General features: G+C 36.0%; 2 protein-coding genes across 8 annotated transcripts; both read left to right on the top strand.

Annotated features, from left to right (window-relative positions):
* Nucleotides 1–1,142: 1,142 nt before the first annotated feature.
* Nucleotides 1,143–11,386, top strand: hyal2a (hyaluronidase 2a). Of its 4 annotated transcripts, none has more exons than XM_058779546.1 (5): nt 1,143–1,417; nt 2,512–2,536; nt 2,754–3,716; nt 6,948–7,037; nt 8,395–11,386. In XM_058779546.1, the coding sequence occupies exons 3-5, from the start codon at nt 2,775–2,777 to the stop codon at nt 8,782–8,784; spliced, it is 1,422 nt and encodes a 473-aa protein (XP_058635529.1). In that variant the 5' UTR covers nt 1,143–1,417; nt 2,512–2,536; nt 2,754–2,774; the 3' UTR covers nt 8,785–11,386. The 4 variants fall into 4 exon arrangements, with proteins under 4 accessions (XP_058635529.1, XP_058635530.1, XP_058635528.1 ...); XM_058779547.1 differs by having other exon boundaries at nt 2,751–3,716; XM_058779545.1 differs by lacking the exon at nt 2,512–2,536.
* Nucleotides 11,387–11,514: 128 nt separating this feature from the next.
* On the top strand, nt 11,515–18,583 carry hyal1 (hyaluronidase 1). 4 transcript variants are annotated; one of them, XM_058779550.1, is made up of 4 exons: nt 11,515–11,634; nt 12,605–13,541; nt 14,409–14,498; nt 15,689–16,142. In XM_058779550.1, the coding sequence occupies exons 2-4, from the start codon at nt 12,630–12,632 to the stop codon at nt 15,875–15,877; spliced, it is 1,191 nt and encodes a 396-aa protein (XP_058635533.1). In that variant the 5' UTR covers nt 11,515–11,634; nt 12,605–12,629; the 3' UTR covers nt 15,878–16,142. The 4 variants fall into 4 exon arrangements, with proteins under 4 accessions (XP_058635533.1, XP_058635535.1, XP_058635532.1 ...); XM_058779552.1 differs by lacking the exon at nt 15,689–16,142 and adding an exon at nt 17,838–18,583 and having other exon boundaries at nt 11,552–11,690; XM_058779549.1 differs by having other exon boundaries at nt 11,552–11,690.
* Nucleotides 18,584–20,901: the final 2,318 nt, after the last annotated feature.

The raw sequence follows: 20,901 nt of genomic DNA, 5'->3' as shown, positions 1-20,901 counted from the left end.
TATGTCTAATTCTAGTTGGGTAGTAGGTTAATCATTTAAAAAAAAATGTATGTGTGTGTGTGTGTATGTGTGTGTATATATATTGCTGTTCCTGTTCACTTAAAGGAAAGGCATTTTTCAAAAATCTGATAAAGCTGCCGGTTGACCTTTGACCTGAGGGTGTGCTATGGGAGTGTCTTATAGGAGTAGAGATGGAGTGATAATACAGGGGAACCACTGTCTCTGATCTCTCCTTGCGCTCGAGGATGTGAGTTTGCCATTTTTGGGAGGCGGGTGTGATGGGTGTGTGTGCGTCCAGTTCCTCTCATATTGTTAAAGCTTCCTGGCTCTGCCTAGTTGGAAGAAACGGTGATGTAAAACCCCAAGAACGGGGAGAAAAGGAAAAGGCCCGAGGAAGGAAGCGGCCCTCTCTCTTTCATGAACACACACATGCACTGACAGAGACGACACATGAGTCAGCAGAATATGCCGCTACGGCGGAACAGGATCTCTGCAGGTCATTGTCCGAAAGGAACCACTTGAAAGCCGCCCAATGCTACTCTGATTTCATATTCATCATGTGCATCCTCAATCAGAAAAAGTTTCAATGAATCCATGCTATTTTTGCTCACACAGTTTTATAGACCAAACCAAATACCTAATATGGCCAAATATTAAAAGGAATTTAACCTTACATTCATATTACAGTTATGTGATGGAAGAGAAATTTAAATAAAAAATTAACTTAATGAAACAAAACTAGCTTAAATGGTAAATTGTTTATATTATTATTTATAAAAAAAAAAAAAAAAAGAATTTTTTTTTTTTTAAATTACAATTTGTTTTAGAATCAATATATATGTCCAAAGCATTACCTTATTTATTTATTTATTTAATTGGTGTTAACAGTGAGCACGTTCTTTTGGACATTTGTACCTTTTTATTTTATTTTATGTTTTTATTACCCCTCATTTTAAAAATAAATTTACTTTTACTGTTTTATTTTTATTTTTTTTACATAATTGTATAGTGTTTAATATTTAGGTTTGAAGGAAAAATTGTGTGTAAAATGTCTTTTGGGCCCGCAATGACCACGTTATAGGCCTATATCATTTGCATAAAGGAAAACACGCCCTCAGTGAGCTGTAATAAAACCACGCCCCCTGCACCTAATCAATGAAACTTATGAGAGCGGCGCTTTGAAGTTGTTGCTCTGCCGCAAAGATAAAAGCGTTTCAGATGAAGATGTGAGAACATTGACAGATAAGACCTCACGCGACATCAATCCGCCTGATCTTCAAGTCTTCTTGACCGGAGGAACACTCGCGAAAGTCTCTCTGTAGGAGGCAACAGGCGACGTGGTAACAGCAATGATTTACATCGCAACCACAGGATGGAGTTATTTATCTGGGAATGAATGTTATTTTTAATGTCAAAGGTGAGTTGTTTCCATGAAAAAGTTATTTTTTTTGCTCTATGAATGATTTGAACAGGCTGATGTTGGTTTTTAATTGTATTAAACACTCACAAAAAGTTTCATGGCACTACGCTGATAGCCTGTGTGTAACTAACATGGTACTACCACGATGAAGTTGCATGTATATGCCGTGAATTTCAGGACCGTGGTATTTAAAGTATTGTAGTTTTACAATTTATTGTTCAGATGTTGATTCTTAATAGCGCTGGAAATTTAATGGGGTTGTCAGTAATGTTTTATTTAAACATCATCAACCACAGTCCAATAGGAGAAACAGACATAAATGTGTCAAATGTCAACAAAGAGTAAAAATATTAAGCTATAAGATAATGTGGAGAGCGGAAGAATTTAACAAATTATATCTTATATAATGTCTTATATCTGAGTAACATCTGATGAGCAGGAGATTTAAGCTAAATTTCCCATTTGCTCTTTATTTAATCCTATTAATGTACAATTGATATCAAAGAATTTTGGTCATTTTTGCTTTTACTGTCCCGTGGGTCACTGCCTTCAGCCATAATATCATATACATAAAAGTAGCATTTAACATTTCTTTAAAACAGTTTATTAGAGCTTCCTGCAAATAATATATGTGCATAATAAAATAATATTATTTATTATTACAATTAACTATTTACTTATATTAAATATTTATTTAATTTGATAATATTTTATATAATATTAAATTCAGTAAGTGGGGAATAATTTTATAATATTAACCAACTTTATTTCAAATAAAAACTCACCTCCAAGTCATAATATCTTTGATTCATTTATCTGGGAATAATTGTTATTCTTTAATGTCAAAGGTGACATATTTCATGAAAAAGTTTTTTTTTCATGGTTGTTGATCTATGGATAATGTGAACCGGATGATGTTGGTTTTTAAGTGTTTTAAACACTTTTACACTCCTAAAATGTTCCATGGCACATTGGTGCCACGATAACACTTTATTACTATACTATTATTATACAATTTTAGAATATTAACCAACTTTTGTTTCAAATAAGAACTTCTCTCCAAGTAATAATATCATTGATTTATTTTTCAGGGAATGATTATTTTTAATGTCAAAGGTGAGTTATTTCCTCCAAGTCATGATATTGTTGATTTAAAACCGACTGTCGTATTACGTTTGCTTCAGTAATTATGTTTCCTCTGTGAAAGATTTGTGCCTTCTTGATTCCTTTTTAAATGAACGCTGATACCAGAAAGATATCAAATATCAAAATTAAGCTCCTAATGGATTGTAATACACAATGTGTGTTTTTGTTTTTTGTTTTGTTTCAGCAGAAGTGAAGGCCTGAATTGCGAATGACTGAAGTCATGGCTTGTTGGATCCAGCTTCATTGGAGAATCTGGTTGTTGGTTCCACTGGCTCTGGATCATCTTGCTCTTGCTGAAGATCTGAAGCCCACCAGATGGCCTCTTTACCCTCAGAAGCCTCTGGTTCTGGTCTGGAATGCCCCGACAGAAGACTGCAGGCCTCGGCACAACGTCCACCTCCAGCTCGATCAGTTTCAGATTGTGGCCTCTCCGAATGAAGGCTTCACCAAGCAGAACCTCACCATGTTCTACAAAGACCGCCTAGGCCTGTATCCATACTATCAGGATGGAGTGGCCGTCAACGGTGGACTACCACAGATCGCCAGCCTCACGGAACACGAAGAGAAGATGCCGGAGGGGATCGCAAAGTACATTCGCGACCCGTCTGCACGAGGCCTGGCCGTGATTGACTGGGAGGAATGGCGTCCGATTTGGATACGGAATTGGGACACCAAAGCCATTTACAAGAGCCAGTCGCAGCTCTTAGTGGCCCAAAAAAAAACAGAGTTGACTCAAATCCAGATAAACAAAATAGCCCAGCAGGAGTTTGAGATGTCCAGCCGTATGTTCATGCTGAAGACGTTACGGCTGGCCAAAAGCTTGCGTCCAAACCAGCTTTGGGGCTTCTACCTCTTTCCTGACTGCTATAACCATGACTATCTTCGCAGTCTGGAGAACTACACGGGACGCTGCCCGGATGTGGAGGTGGCCAGGAACGACCAGCTGAAGTGGCTGTGGACTGAAAGCACGGCTCTGTTTCCATCCATTTACATGAAGTCTGTGTTGCGTTCGACATCCTCCGCTCGCCAGTTCGTCCGAAACCGGGTGAAGGAGGGAATGAGATTGGCATCAGTGGGAGAGGGATTGGCACGTCCTGTTTTTGTCTACAGCCGCCCTACATATGACGATGAGCTGGAACTGCTGACAGAGGTGGGTTTTTCTAGAAATACACTTGATTTGCAGTAACAAAAAACACAATTTCAGCTTATTTAGTTAAGCTTTGCCCCCCTTAATTACTGTAGGTAACTCAGACAAGCTTTACAGAACGTCCCATAGGAATGACCTGAAGAATTCTGCAAAATTCTGCAGAAACACCAAAAGTAGTAAACATTCATTGGATGTTATTCTTATGTAAGCTAGAATTAAGTGCAGCATTGCAAATTATATTGCTGCAAATTATATTTATTAGGCTATTTTTTTTTAATTTATTTTGTCTTTAATGATCTTCTGTGATGAAAACACGTCAGATTATCTAAGAATTTAAGAGAAATTTTACCATTTGCTCTTCATTTAATCCCATTACTGATTTTTGTGAAGAGTGTGATTGTAGAACCACAAAAAATGGTAATATTTATTGGATATTATTCTTAATATTGTACTAATAATCCGAGTCAATGTGAAAATGAAAGAACATTAAGTTCATTTAAAAATGTTCATTTTTGATTTCTGACTTTGCAGATTAAAGTTACGATTATATCTTGTCAGATTTGAGTGGTTTGAGACACTTTTTTTGATGGAAAAACATCTAAGACTGAAGCAAAACTCAATACTTTAAAATGGATAAAATATGCCCACAGCCATATCACCCTGCAGCCCAAGACCGGTTGCCCATGGAAGCTAAGCAGGGCTGAGCCTGGTCCGTACCTGGATGGGAGACCTCCTGGGAAAACTAGGTAGCTGTTGGTAGAGGTGTTAGTGAGACCAGCAGGGGGTGCTCACCCTGTGGTCTGTGTGGGTCCTAACGCCCCAGTATAGTGATGGGGACACTATACTGTCAAAAGAGCACCGTCTTTCGGATGAGACATTAAACCGAGGTCCTGACTCTCTGTGGTCATTAAAAATCCCATGACACTCATCGTAAAGAGTAGGGGTGTAACCCCGGTGTCCTGGCCAAATTCCCGCCACTGGCCTTTGTCAATCATGGCCTCCTAATAATCCCATCCACTTGATTGGCTCTATCTCTCTCTCCTCTCCACCTGTAGCTGGTGTGTGGTGAGCGCACTGGCGCTGTTGTCCTGTGGCTGCCGTCGCATCATCCAAGTGGATGCTGCACACTGGTGGTGGTTGAGGAGAGACCCCCCATGATTGTAAAGCGCTTTGGGTGTATAGCAATACACAATGAAAGCGCTATATAAATGCGTCGTCAGTAAAGAATTTTTTTTTTATTATTATATATATATATTTTTTGCTATGAAATGTTACTCATGGTCTGCACTCTAAAAATCTCTTTATTATTTAAACGGGAGATAAATACAAATAACAAACGTTTCGTCTTGCTGCCTGTCACGAATCCAGTATGTGCACTTCCGTTCATTCACCACCAGAGGTCACTCGCTCATCATATAGACTTTCACACCACACATCACATGGACTGCATTTCCCATCAGCCATCTCACCAATCACACGCACACAGCCGTCACCAATCACTCATTGCACTAATCACACGCACACTTGATCACACAGCTCTCACTAATCACACACACTATTTAAACCCTGGACTTTCTCTCCCTTGTGGCCGAGTATCGTTTGCGTTTACCGCTCCCCTAGCCGTAGCACTCTACAGAGCCCCTGTTAGTTTTTCCTAGTTTTCCCCTGCCTGTCTTGGTTTGTTTTCCCGTGTTTGATTCTAGCCCGTGTTCCCTGGATTATCTCTCTGCCTTGCCCACTGGATTCTGTTCGCCGATCATCGACCTTTGCTTGCCCTAGGATTACTCTTTGTCTTGTCCCTGCCATACCTGTTTGCCATTGCTCGACCCTGCCTGTATTTATGACCATGCCTATAAATAAAAGCTTGCACTTGGATCCGCATGTCTCACGTCTCGTCAGCCCTGTTACACTGCCTTTGTCAGTGTCAGTGTTTTTTTTGCTATGGCCTTTAATAATCTGAATCAATATGCAAATGAACTAACATTTAAATTAGTAATTTTACATTTAAAAATACATTTATTTAACTAAATGTATTACTTTTATAATAATTATTTATTTAAAATATTATAGATTTAAATTTTTACATTTAAAATATTTATTTACATTTAGTATTTAAATTGATTTAAATCTAGGGGGGGGTTTACTGATGTTCTAAATGGTCATTGATGTTCACAGATTTGTAAAAGTGTATGGGAACAACATTTTACTACAGTTTTAGATCATTTCTGTGAAAGTACATTTAAAACTATCCAAAGATACAGATTCTCTATAGATTTACAGCAAGCTTGTCTGATAGTATCGTGGATGGCAACGGTTGCTAAGGTAGCAGAGCCTTGTAACATTTGTAAGGCAGGGCTTAGCAAATAGAAAATTAAATATATGTAAATTGCTTTGTATGACCCGCATGTGACAGAATGTGCGGAAATGAATGTTGACCTTAAAGGACGAAATATTCCATTCAGCTGTCAGTGACTGTCCAGTCTGTTTGTTCAAAGGCCAGAGACGTCTGCAAATAAGTCTTCTATTGTGTACATTAGAGAAGTTCACATGCATAACTGTTTTTGTCCCCATAAAGATATTCAGGTTTTATGCAAAAAAAAAAAAAAAATCTAAACATCTTAAAAACAAGATATATTCATAAAGATTTTAAGTTATAATAGGACTTAAAGGTTTTTTTTAGATTTATTTTTGGCATTTTTTGCCTTTATTATGATAGAGAAGACAGGAAGTGAAGTGGGGGGGAGAGAGAGGAGGGTGGGATAGGTCCTTGAGCTGGGATTCAAACTCGGGACACCTGTAACGCAACAGTGTCACATGTCCCTGCAGTTTTAGTGAAGATTAAAGCGAGTGTATTGTGTATATGGTCTTTGTGTGTTTATCACAAAACGTTTCCTTATGTAATCATCGGTGGCCTGTTGCATGAAGCTAGCAGAACAAACTCAGAATTTCAGAGTAGACAGAAACCGGCTTTGTGCAACAGGCCTCTGCTCTTTATCTTTGTTTATTTGTACGTGTGTGTGTGTGCAGGAGAACAGGAAGGGTGCTGGTTACACTTACAGTGCCACCACCCACCACACCAGCTGATTTCCTTCTTTATTTCCACTGTTTAAGTTGCTGTTACATTCAGTATGTGTGACCTAAATGAGCTAAATTAACTTTTTGTTTTTTGTTAAAACTTTGTTTAAAAAAAATCAAGAACCTATCACAGTGATTCCTTTATCTGTGTCTGTGCAGATGGATTTGGTGTCCACCATTGGAGAAAGTGTGGCTCTGGGTGCAGCTGGTATCGTTTTCTGGGGTGAAGCTGCTTATGCCAGCAACAGTGTAAGCACTCACACACCACATTATATCAGAGATAGTGCTTGTTAAGGGGTTTCTATTGATGCTAGTTCTAATAATAATAATAATTTTGTTAATGGTGCTACTATTGATCATATTAACCATATAAAGCCTACTGTATCATATATGTGACCCTGGAGCACAAAACCAGTCTTAAGTCGCTGGGGTATATTTGTAGCAATAGCCAAAAATACATTGTATGGGTCAAAATTATAGATTTTTCTTTTATGCCAAAAATCATTAGGATATTAAGTAAAGATCATGTTCCATGAAGATATTTTGTAAATTTCTTACCGTAAATATATCAAAACTTAATTTTTGATTAGTAATATGCATTGCTAAGAACTTCATTTGGACAACTTTAAAGGCGTTTTTTCCTCAATATTTAGATTTTTTTGCACCCTCAGATTCCAGATATTCAAATATTTGTATCTCAGCCAAATATTGTCCGATCCTAACAAACCATACATCAATGGAAAGCTTATTTATTCAGCTTATTTATTCAGCCTGGTTTTGTCGTCCAGGGTCACATATGATACTGCATTATATTTGATGCACAAATTTCTATGGCCTCTAGTTTAAATGATCAGCCTGATCAAAACTTTGCTGAATAACCTGTCATACACAATCCAGTACATGGCGCCTGATTGATAGTTTATACTTTTTGTTGCAATTTTTTAGTTGAATTGAACAGCCACCTTCAGCTCATGGTTCATGGGTCAGTTTGCTGTGAAATCTTTACGGATTTTTATAAAGTAAATGCAAGAATGACTTTTATGTTGTTGTTACTAATATTTCAAGATGAGCATTTACTGGACTGAAGCAACTTATATTTATTTGATTATCCGTACATCATTTTCTATAACAATCATGTCAAAATGTAAGTATCAAATATGATCATCAGGCAAGTTTATTTGTTCATCTCTCAATCATTGTATTGCACTGCAATATGTTTTAAAACCACAGAGCTTTGATCATAAAACTATGCATTTAAATATCATCTTACTAAGACATATTTTGGGGTGATATTAAGTGACGGCTTATATTTATAGCCTAAGTAACTGCTATACCGTAATAACAATCTCACTGATTTACTTAACAAGCTATCAAAACTTCATCTTACTTTTTGACCTTATAGATAACAATGTCTGAAAAAAATGTGTACCATAACAAAACAAAACAAAAAAAAAAATTTGAAAAACACCTTAGCAACAGCATAGTGATATACTAAAGTGCCTAAAACACTCTAGCAACTGCCTGCACTTACAATTTCTTCAATAAATGTACAATTCTAGATTTTACTTGACATAATTTCCTTCTCTTTATCTGTTTCATCATTCAGGCCATTTGTTCCAGTTTGAACCAGTACTTGCGGGGTCCACTGGGCCGTTACCTCCTCAACGTCTCCACAGCAGCCGAGCAGTGCAGTCGCTTCCTGTGCAGTTCCCACGGTCGCTGTCTGCGCAGACATCCGGACACGGACACGTATCTGCATCTTGACCCACAGACGCACACAATAGTAGGCCAGGGGAGCGAACTGCGCGTGAAGGGAGACGTGAGCGTGGAAGAGCAGCGGCGGCTGAGCGAAGACTTCCAGTGCCAGTGTTTTAGTGGGTATCAGGGCGAGAGGTGTGATCTCGTGGACCCTCTTCAGCAGCGAGGAGACGGACATGCACTGAAAGCATTATGGATTTACCTCCTAACTCCATTGCTGCTGCATTCACTGACCTGAGCACACACCATAGACACTTGAACTCGTTTTCTTGCTTATGAAATGTTTGACTGGTCAGTGCGCTCCAAATGCTGTTGTGAAAAGGTCCTTTGCTTTCATGAAGTCATGTGGGTGAGCTTGAAATCGAAATTTATAAGTATAAACACAGGAAACTGAGTTCCTCGGAGTTTAAATAAGCACTTTTGTTTGTTGTCACACGTTACTCACACAACATTTGAGCCAGATGTAGGATATTGTGCAACAGGAAAATCTTAATGAAGATTTATGACTAACTGATGAGTGGATTCATTCAGAAGAAGTCTTCGCTTGTGTCACTGTTAAAACAATTTGAAACGGTGCACATTTGGTTTTAAGTGGCAGTCTTGGTTTGAGTGTAGATTTGAGATACGAGCAAGCCTTAAAGGAACAGTTCAGCCTAAAATGAAAATTCTGTCATTATTTACTCAATATTACATCCTTTATATTTAAGTCTTTACCTGAATGACTTCAGAAGACTTGGAATATAGTACATGAGCTGCGTGAACCACTTTTAATAGTTGTTAAAGGAATATTTCACACAAAAATGAAAATTTGCTGAAAGGTCAGGCCATCCAAGATGTAGATGGATTTGAATTTGTTTCCTTATCAGAGCAGATTTGGAGAAATGTAGCATTGCATCACTTTCCTCTGCAGTGAATGGGTGCCGTCAGAATGAGAGTCCAAACAGCTGATAAAAACATCATTACAACAATCCACAACACTCCAGTCCATCAATTAACATCTTGTGAAGGCATTTTTAACTTTGAACCGTGCTTCTTTTCATTTTATGCATGTTTCTCTCCTGATTCAGGACTTGTATTTTAGCCAGAAGCAACAGTTTGAAGTTCCAACAAATCCATCAAGATGTTTTTTTTAAAATCACAAACTAACTTGTTTAAAGGTTCTGGATTATTTACACTACTTGTAAATTATTTTTTTATCGGCTATTTGGACACTCATTCTGACGGCACCCATCCATTGATGAATCAGTAATGTAATGATAAATTTCTTAAAATCTGTTCTGGTGAAGAAACAAATTCTACATCTTGGATGGCCTGAGGGTGAGTACATTTAAAGCAAATTTTCATTTTTGGGTGAACTATTCCTTTAAGATGAGACTTCTAGTGTTGGAAATGTGGATGCATGTCATGCAATGTCGCTTATGCTGGCTGACCTGAGTTTGAATCTGGCTTGTGTGTGTCATTTCCTGATCACAACCCCCATTTCCCATCCTGTCCTGTTCTATAAAGGCAAACCCCCCCTAAAAAAATAACTAAAGAAGATACTACTAAAGAACTGATAGTTATTTATATCCTGTTATTTAAAAGTGTTTGGCAACTTTGGACTGTATCCTCTTTATTACTGTTTCATGGACTAATTTAACTGTTGCCAAATCAGCATATATTTTTATGCACATTTTTTGCTTCATTCAGCATCTCTATCAATGTTGTAACAGTGATTGTTATGTTATGAGAGTTATGAGACAGTGCTTATATTCGTATGTGAAAAAGGCACTGGACTGTGAGAGAAGAAGCAGATTTTCATTATATCTTTAAATTGCAAAAACAATTGTGACATTATTATGAATTAGATTTTCTGAAATAGTGATGCATAGAGAAATGATTTTATATGTGATTGAAATGATTTCTGCGTTTAATTAAAAAAATTGACTGGTAATATTGTGCATTAATTTTATTCATTAATTTTTGTTCATTTCTTTTCACATTTGTTGTCTCAAATTGATTTTGTCCAGTAACCATTCAGTGTTTCTCACTGTAAGTTTTTCTGAGGAAAAAAGAACTAACTATATGGAGGAAACATATGAGACTACAAACCTTGGATCTGCTCAGCACAAGGACCAGCCCAAATTACAGGGTTTACAAACCAAGAAGTTATATTTGTTGCTTTTAACTCTGTGAGCATTTACTCAAAATAGAATCGGAAGCAATATGAATTATGGTGTGTTTGTTAATCTTTAATCATTCTAGAAATGACTTCAGATGCTTTGCATGCAGCTGCAGAGTTTTATGGTGTTACCCACAAATCTAACTTTCCGTTCCCAATTAGTTAATTTTAGCTTTTTGCACATATAAAGGATGTTTTCTGACTATCGAAATAAGAGATCTGAAAATTGCTTCCTTGTTTTCGAGAATTAAGGTCATAATTTTAAAATGTTGTTACCCACATGACCATAAATGACAAGCCATACATGGAAAGCAAATTTCCTTTAAAACAATGACATTTAGAGCAGTTTTTCAGTAAAAAGGTACAATAGGTTGTACTATTGCACAGTAATAATTTGATATAGGCCTATACCATGGCACTAAATGTTTACCATATTGATGTGGCATGGCATTTACAATGATATTTCAAATATATAACCAAACATTGCAAAAAATATGATATTGCTGTGGTCTAGTAAGTCGTCATTTTAAATAAGTGCTTTAAAGGGAGCATTTTGATAAGTCTTATCCTATAAAAGACATTCAAATTGTATAGGCCTAAGTCTTTCCTACCTGAAATAGGCATATGTAAGAAATATGTGATGAATGACCTAGAAAGCACAATTTTATAAAAATTAAACAAAACAAAAAAAGTATCTAGATATAATTTTTTTGTTTCATACTTTGTTAGTGTATAAAGCGGGCCAATTTGATACACTACTGTATCACTGTACTAACATGTTTTTTATACATTTATTTATTAATTTGTACGGCCCGACGTCCACGCGTCCTGTGTGAACGTCATGACGCTCCTCTTTAGACCCCGCCCCCTCTTTCCTATTGGTTAGACAGGAGTCGTCCTGCTTTTAACAAGAGAGAGAGTCACGGGGTAAATCTTAAAACATTTGTTGTTTCGTGAGTGATTCTTAAAGATTTACTGGATCAGTAAGTACGATTTATGTTTAGATGATATGATCGCTTGTATTTCATCACATAAACAGCGTGAGTTGTGTCTACATTCTCGGTGTCTGTCGGTTTTCTTGCTTAAAGTCACAGTTCCTCTTTTTAACACAATCGAAATATAAATAACAAAATGCATTTCACTATAATTCTTCTAATAATCATAAACATCTAAACTTATTTTGTCAGATCTTGACAATGTAATGAGTGTCTTTAAATTCACGTTTTGTGTAAATTACCTTGGTAGCCAACACTAACATAAAGGTACCATAGTAATACCATGTTTTTTTGGCTGTGGTACACTTCCCTTAGAAAGTATTGATAGTAATACTATAGTGCTTTGAAATCATGATACTACAAACTTGTACTGTTCGATACTTATGTTTTTATTTGGATACTTTGTACTAACTTTACCATATAACAGTCAACACAGATGTAATATTCATATATCAAGACATTAATATGATACTCTCAGATATTTCAAAGGATATTATGAAAATACCATCATGATTGTGTCCAAAACACCACGGTATTACCGGTATTATAATATAACATTATTAATATAATGTTAGTAATTTTCACTTTGAAAGTGAAATCTCTACCTGCCTCTGTTTCACAGTGAAATGAAAAATCATGTACATTATAAAGTCACGTTTCAGGGGAAAGGTCTGCACACCACACACACACTTAATGTAGTGCTTCCTGAAGTGGATGATTATTATGGATAATGAGTTGTTCAGGATAAAGTATACCTTTGTTCAAAAAATTACCTCTCATCATTGAAATTACCTTTTGAAATTAGACTGTAGCTCGGCTTCATTTCCATTTAAATTGCCTCTGCTCATGTGACATCAGATGTGGAGCTGGATGCTAAATGCTCTGCGTTCCCGTCATTGCAGGTCCAACGTGTCACCTTTTGCAGGGATGGACGGGCTTGGACGTGGGACATGTCCTCTGGCGGTGTTCGCCATATGTTTTGCGTCTGTTCTGGGCCGTCCATCCTCCTTTCTCACCCATCTCCCGTTTTTTTCCGTATGGAACGCGCCAACAGAGCGATGCACGTCTCGATTTGGGGTCGAGCTGGATTTAAGTGTCTTTGACATTGTGCACAACCGTGACCAGGCCTTCATGGGAGACAACATCACTATCTTCTACTCTGACAAGCTGGGAGAGTATCCTTACTATGGGATTGGCGGTCAACCAGTATATGGAGGCGTTCCTCAAAACGCCAGCCTGGACCAGCACATCTGGAAGGCCGACAACGACCTGAGGACTGACATCCCAGATTTGGGATTTCACGGGCTTGCTGTCATCGACTGGGAAAAGTGGAGGCCGCTGTGGGAACGTAACTGGGACACTAAGGAAATCTACTGGAATGGCTCCAGGGCTTTAGTGAAAGCCAAACATCCTACTTGGAAGCCGGATCAGATAGAAAAGGAAGCGGTGAGGGAATTCGAGGACGCTTCACGGGCCTTCATGGAGGAGACATTAAAACTGGGCCGTAGAGAGCGTCCTGGAGGGTTATGGGGGTTTTATGGCTTCCCCTGCTGCTATAATTATCAGTACAAGAAGAATGAGACATACACAGGTGAGTGTCCTGCTCTGGAGATGAAGAGGAATGATAAACTGGCCTGGCTGTGGAACGTCAGCTCGGCCCTGTACCCTGATATCTATCTGGATCTCGGGCTCCGGGGCCGCGGTCGGGATATCTTGCTGTACAGCCGCCATCGGATCCTGGAGGCCCTGAGGGTGAGGGAACAGACCACCCATCTGCCTCCATCTGTCTTCCCCTACGCCAGGATCGCCTACACCTACTCCATGGAGTTGCTCTCACAGGTCAGCACAGAGTAAAGGCCCGTTCAGTTTCTTACCCTTTATTATACAGTTTTATATCTGTTTAACAAAGATCTTAGTCGGGGTAGCGCCAGGGTTATTATAGTTAACTACAATATTAAAATTCAAATCATAAAAATAATTTTTGTAACTTGAAATAAAATTAACATTACCTGAAATAAAATTAAATAAAAAAAATTATTTTTTTAAATGTTTTGTTTCCAAGGCAACATTTCTCAATTTCATTTAGTTTAACTTGATGTATTAAATAACTTAAACTGAAATTAAAAAATATATATTTATAATAAATAAATAATTTTATATATTAAAAAAATGTATTACGTCAGAAATACTTAAAATGAGAAAACACCATAAAATTACTAAAAATATAAAAAATGTAATACATAAAATATTAATAAAAGCTATAATAGAATCTCAGTGATACTGAAATAACATTGGGTAGTAAAAATATATGAAAATGTAATTTTTGACTGGAAAGAAAGTTAGGCTTAAATTCAATTTGTCGTCTAATCTAAGGTCTATACATGTTTTGATATTCAAGTGATTCACATGATTATTGATTATGATCTACCTTGCAATAAAGGCGTGTTCACACCAAGAAGGATAACTATAACAATAACTAAATGATATTGTTCTGTTTATTATAAGCACGTGTGCAGTTTGGTCACATGCTGCTTTAAATGCTTATGCTTTTTAACTCTGATTCTGAATTCTGATTTGCTTTATCTATCGTTATAGTTATCGACTGTTGTGGACTGGCCTAAATGCTAAATATAGTTGATCTATGTATCAAGGTTTAAAATATGTAATTTAACAAAAGAGGTTTGTGTCACTCATATGTGTTTTCAGGAGGACTTGGTGCACACTATCGGTGAGAGTGTAGCTCTAGGAGCTGCTGGTGTCGTGCTGTGGGGAGATGGAAACTACTCTCAAACGAAGGTTGGAGCGATGTTGATTATTACACAAATGCACTCATACACTTCTAATAATTGTATATTAGTGGTTGGCTAGAAAGCTGAAGTGCATTATGCATTGACAAGCTGTTTTCAGATCTGAAAAAATGACTCCTAGGGAAACTGGTGTCACACTAGAATCATTATGTCAACTCATTCTCATGTGAACACATAAAAGCGGGTACGCAAGCACATATCTTTTTACTGTATACAAAATAATTCTAGTTCAGTTAACTCTGACCTCCAAGTTCACTTAGTCTGACCAATAAAGCATGTAATTGTTACAGATTCATGCCCTTTTTAAAAAATAGAAAACCTGAAATAAAATAAAATGTAAATATATGATGAATAATTTCAGCTTAAACAACATTTTTAACTCAAATAAATGTTTACGTTGGACTGCTAAAATGATTAAAACTGAAACAAACTGAAAGAAGCTAAAGCAAAATAGAAATATTAGGAAAAAACTAAAAATGACAAAAGCATGTAACAAAACTACTAGGACTTAAATTAAAATTAAAACTGTTGATATAAAGATAAAACTAACTTCAGTTAAACAGAAAATCTACATGGTTTGCAGTGTTATAAGAACATTTATTATTATCAGTGGAATTTATTTATAACTTCTTATTTATACAAAACACAGATTTTTGCTAATTCATTTATATCTGATAAATATTTAAATTGTTTCAGAAATGTATGATATCTAGACATTGGAATGAATAATTATAAAAATTATAATTGTTTAGTCATTTTTAAATTCACATCAAGCACAAATTTTATTTTTTATATATATATTTTTCAAAATATTAAATTATTTTGGGAAATTGGCTTCCTATGGTGTAACATGCTTTGCTATTTTAAAAAGCATTTTGTTTTTATTATGCTTCACCATATATTAAAAGAGATTTCTATAAATTAAATAAATTATAAATTAAATGACATATTATTAGAATTTAAATAATTAAATATAAATAAATGATTATTTGTAATGAACTAGTGAAAGAATTAAAAAATAAAATGAAAAACAGACCAATTGCCATACCTAAGATACATGCTTTCTTCTCTTATAAATGTATATAATTTTTAACTTCCACATTTAAAGTGTATACACAAACCACATATACTTGCACACATAAACACAACAAATGGCCATGGCTTGTCTCCTCTGTGCAGAAGGCCTGTGAAACGGTTCGGGACTACCTGGATTACACGCTTGGCCACTACATTGTGAACGTGACGGAGGCGGCATTTCTCTGCAGCCAGACCGTGTGCTCGTCAAGGGCCGGTGTATCAGGAGAGACCCGGCGGCACGGCCTACCTGCATCTCGACCCAGCCGAATGGTCCATCGTTCCCAGAACTAAGCTGCTCGGGCCCGTTAGCAGGGGTCCGTCTTATGTAGCCCACAGGAGGTTCAGGACGGTTGAAGGAGAAAGTAGTAGATTCGCAGCCAGCTTTAGGTGCCAGTGTTTCCCAGGCTGGGAAGGAGAACAGTGTCAGAAACCAGTGCCTGTAGAACCGTTTACATGATAGAAATGACTAGAAGACTGTGGGGTTTAAAGCTCAGGGCGGGTCACCTGAAGCTGAACAACATATTACCATATTGTGGACTTGACTTTACAGGGTGATTGTGGCTTTAACAAATATACTTGAAGTAATTTTTGACTGGAAAGAAAGTTAGGCTTAAATTCAATTTGTCGTCTAATCTAAGGTCTATACATGTTTTGATATTCAAGTGATTCACATGATTATTGATTATGATCTACCTTGCAATAAAGGCGTGTTCACACCAAGAAGGATAACTATAACAATAACTAAATGATATTGTTCTGTTTATTATAAGCACGTGTGCAGTTTGGTCACATGCTGCTTTAAATGCTTATGCTTTTAACTCTGATTCTGAATTCTGATTTGCTTTATCTATCGTTATAGTTATCGACTGTTGTGGACTGGCCTAAATGCTAAATATAGTTGATCTATGTATCAAGGTTTAAAATATGTAATTTAACAAAAGAGGTTTGTGTCACTCATATGTGTTTTCAGGAGGACTTGGTGCACACTATCGGTGAGAGTGTAGCTCTAGGAGCTGCTGGTGTCGTGCTGTGGGGAGATGGAAACTACTCTCAAAGCGAAGGTTGGAGCGATGTTGATTATTACACAAATGCACTCATACACTTCTAATAATTGTATATTAGTGGTTGGCTAGAAAGCTGAAGTGCATTATGCATTGACAAGCTGTTTTCAGATCTGAAAAAATGACTCCTAGGGAAACTGGTGTCACACTAGAATCATTATGTCAACTCATTCTCATGTGAACACATAAAAGCGGGTACGCAAGCACATATCTTTTTACTGTATACAAAATAATTCTAGTTCAGTTAACTCTGACCTCCAAGTTCACTTAGTCTGACCAATAAAGCATGTAATTGTTACAGATTCATGCCCTTTTTAAAAAATAGAAAACCTGAAATAAAATAAAATGTAAATATATGATGAATAATTTCAGCTTAAACAACATTTTTAACTCAAATAAATGTTTACGTTGGACTGCTAAAATGATTAAAACTGAAACAAACTGAAAGAAGCTAAAGCAAAATAGAAATATTAGGAAAAAACTAAAAATGACAAAAGCATGTAACAAAACTACTAGGACTTAAATTAAAATTAAAACTGTTGATATAAAGATAAAACTAACTTCAGTTAAACAGAAAATCTACATGGTTTGCAGTGTTATAAGAACATTTATTATTATCAGTGGAATTTATTTATAACTTCTTATTTATACAAAACACAGATTTTTGCTAATTCATTTATATCTGATAAATATTTAAATTGTTTCAGAAATGTATGATATCTAGACATTGGAATGAATAATTATAAAAATTATAATTGTTTAGTCATTTTTAAATTCACATCAAGCACAAATTTTATTTTTATATATATATTTTTCAAAATATTAAATTATTTTGGGAAATTGGCTTCCTATGGTGTAACATGCTTTGCTATTTTAAAAAGCATTTTGTTTTTATTATGCTTCACCATATATTAAAAAGAGATTTCTATAAATTAAATAAATTATAAATTAAATGACATATTATTAGAATTTAAATAATTAAATATAAATAAATGATTATTTGTAATGAACTAGTGAAAGAATTAAAAAATAAAATGAAAAACAGACCAATTGCCATACCTAAGATACATGCTTTCTTCTCTTATAAATGTATATAATTTTTAACTTCCACATTTAAAGTGTATACACAAACCACATATACTTGCACACATAAACACAACAAATGGCCATGGCTTGTCTCCTCTGTGCAGAAGGCCTGTGAAACGGTTCGGGACTACCTGGATTACACGCTTGGCCACTACATTGTGAACGTGACGGAGGCGGCATTTCTCTGCAGCCAGACCGTGTGCTCGTCCAAGGGCCGGTGTATCAGGAGAGACCCGAGCGGCACGGCCTACCTGCATCTCGACCCAGCCGAATGGTCCATCGTTCCCAGAACTAAGCTGCTCGGGCCCGTTAGCAGGGGTCCGTCTTATGTAGCCCACAGGAGGTTCAGGACGGTTGAAGGAGAAAGTAGTAGATTCGCAGCCAGCTTTAGGTGCCAGTGTTTCCCAGGCTGGGAAGGAGAACAGTGTCAGAAACCAGTGCCTGTAGAACCGTTTACATGATAGAAATGACTAGAAGACTGTGGGGTTTAAAGCTCAGGGCGGGTCACCTGAAGCTGAACAACATATTACCATATTGTGGACTTGACTTTACAGGGTGATTGTGGCTTTAACAAATATACTTGAAGTCATTTTAGATAAAGTGTGTACTAAATGACTACGTGCTTCCATTGCTTGCTAGCTAAACTTTATAAAATATTATTTTTTTAAATAAATCAAGATGCAGTTTAACTTTGAGTGTTTGTTTACATCAAACATGCGCAAAACCCTGAGAATGCAAATTAATGTTGATTTTATTAATATTATTAATCAAATTTATTCATAAACAGCATCAAAAATCAAATCATTGAAATCCCATGGAATATATGGAATAAACTATTTTGACAAATTGTGTTGGTCTACTTTTTTTTTTTTTCTTGTTTTCCATTATGACTGCGTTTTATACAGTTTTCTGCCAAAGAAAAATTTCTGTTATACAAACAGTTATGCATGCATGGTTAAGAATTGTTTAATTTACTGTAAAATACCCAAACTGAAAAGCCTGTGAGGCTGAAACAATAGTATTAAAATCAGGTTTTTTATTTTTTGGGTTTTGGTCGATGGTTATATGCAAAAAGCTATATCTGACTGACACCATCTTTATAGTGTAAAAGTGGCGATAGATGAATAAATGCACGCAAGAAACAAAATCACTATTTAGTATGCAAAAAGATAATTTAGCATCCAAATATCATAACAAGTGATATCATCAGTCATATTTTGAATGCAACTTTCTAGCAATGTAAATCAAAAATCAACATGAAGTTAGTCAAGCTGATAAAATAAAGTTTTGTGGCTGTTGGATTTGAGCTCATTTAAAAGCTAGAATACTCCTAAATTTAACAAAATCAACGTTTAGCAGATATATGCGTTTAAATCATCTTAAAATCATCTTTTAAGCATTTAAAATACACCGTCTTTCTTTCCTGGGTAAACAAACATCGCATACTTTTCTTGCATTCAGGTATATGGAGATTTTGACCAATAAAACGCTCTCTAGATTTAGCATGCCCCGCCCACTAATACCACCTAATCTGGCCAGCAAATCAAAGTTCAGGGATTCAAAAAATTATATGAGGCCAAACGGTTTTGTTCCAATAAGAAAGAAATACATCAGCTAATGGATGACACTAAATTAACTGAAGAAAACTGTGAGGAATAATACAAAATTTGAGGAAAATCAAAACAGTGCAGCCTTGTATGAAGGTAAGCTGACGGTTTTGTTGGACAGTTGCTGTTCGCCGTGTCACTGTAACGTTAAGTGAAAAGCAACTCAAACCGTCTGAAAGGGCCACTAGATGACAGTAGACGCACACTGTCAAGTGTACTAAGATGACTGGTAACATCCAGTTCAAAACTCTTTGTATAATATGTAGAGATGGCAAGCATGAAAGACTTGTTTACTAATTGTCTGGGCTAGAAATACTCCGGCAACTCAATGAAACTTAGCATGAATCACGATAGCTTTGATCAGATGTGGATGTGTTTGTTTGCTAAGGTGTTTAACTTGGTCGTTGGCATGTTACTTGGCCTAATTGTTAAAGATGGTCTTTAGAAATGGCTTTGTTATGTGTATTACTTCGATTTGTTCAATAGAAATCGTCGGCCTCATTATGCATTTAACCTTGCTTGTACTATGAATATTGCTATTGCTCATACTGTTGATAATTCCACCGAAATCATAATTCCAATCCAATGTTTTAGACATGTCAATTATGTAGATGTATTTCTCTTACAAAATGTATTGTTGTGAGACCATGATACAGTGATGGTAAAACTATGATACTACATGGTACTGAACAACATGGTAATTTACATGCTACCCCAAGGTACTGCAATAGTACATGTCCAAAATACCATGGTACTACCATAGTATTTTACTTTCTTGTAGGCTAAGTGTTGTGAATAGGCTTGGATTTAGAGAGTGAAAAGAAAAGGAAATCTTTGCAATCATAGATGTAATCTCCTCCTCGTTATTGCATTATCTTGGAGAAAATGGAAGTTATTTTAAGCTATTTGGGTTTGACCTTTATGGGGGTCAGAGAGACCTAGCACACTATTAAGGGAGTATTTTTCAGTTGCAATAGGTTACAGAAGATGACTCCAATCAGCAATTTGAACAAAATAATTTAAATTTTAGAATTTGGTTGTAACTAAATGTAAAAGTTCATTCGGGAATTGGAAAGAAGCTCCAAATTGATCAACCGCTAATCTGAATCTTTTTGAAAAAGATTTTTATGGCATTTTTGTGTTTTTTTTTTTTAATATATTTGGTGCATAGAGACATCCAAACCTATGCACTGTAAAAAATGATTTTATCAAAATTGTGAAGAAGAAAAAAAAAAGATGATGCATTTTACAAGAAAATACTATTTCAGTTTTTCTATTTGCCATTTCTTTGTAATTATTTGTGAAATTTGCCAGCAGTTTCTGAGTGAAAATTGATCAATGTAAATCCTACACCAATTTATTAGTGTATAGGATGTGTAAAAGTGTAAAAAAAAAATTGTTTAAATATATTAATATTAATAGGGTAAACGTACCTATTAAGCTCACCAACGTCTACATTGAGACATTTTTAGTGCACAAGATATTGCTTTCAGTACAAAAAGTTATGTTAAAATAAAATATTAATCTCTCACACAAAATATTTATTTTTATTTTAAATGAC

Source organism: Onychostoma macrolepis, chromosome 06 (genome assembly GCF_012432095.1).
Source record: "Onychostoma macrolepis isolate SWU-2019 chromosome 06, ASM1243209v1, whole genome shotgun sequence".
NCBI classification, from domain to species: Eukaryota; Metazoa; Chordata; class Actinopteri; order Cypriniformes; family Cyprinidae; genus Onychostoma; species Onychostoma macrolepis.
The sequence above is the reverse complement of the archived record's forward strand: the minus strand, read 5'-3'. Positions and strand labels throughout refer to the sequence as shown.

Coding starts and splice junctions, on each gene's coding strand:
- hyal2a (XM_058779545.1), top strand. CDS start 2,775: ATGACTGAAGTCATGGCTTGTTGGATCCAGCTTCATTGGAGAATCTGG. Junction 3,717..6,947: donor AGCTGGAACTGCTGACAGAG/GTGGGTTTTTCT, acceptor GTGTCTGTGCAG/ATGGATTTGGTGTCCACCAT. Junction 7,038..8,394: donor CTGCTTATGCCAGCAACAGT/GTAAGCACTCAC, acceptor TTCATCATTCAG/GCCATTTGTTCCAGTTTGAA.
- hyal1 (XM_058779552.1), top strand. CDS start 12,630: ATGGACGGGCTTGGACGTGGGACATGTCCTCTGGCGGTGTTCGCCATA. Junction 13,542..14,408: donor CCATGGAGTTGCTCTCACAG/GTCAGCACAGAG, acceptor ATGTGTTTTCAG/GAGGACTTGGTGCACACTAT. Junction 14,499..17,837: donor GAAACTACTCTCAAACGAAG/GTTGGAGCGATG, acceptor TCCTCTGTGCAG/AAGGCCTGTGAAACGGTTCG.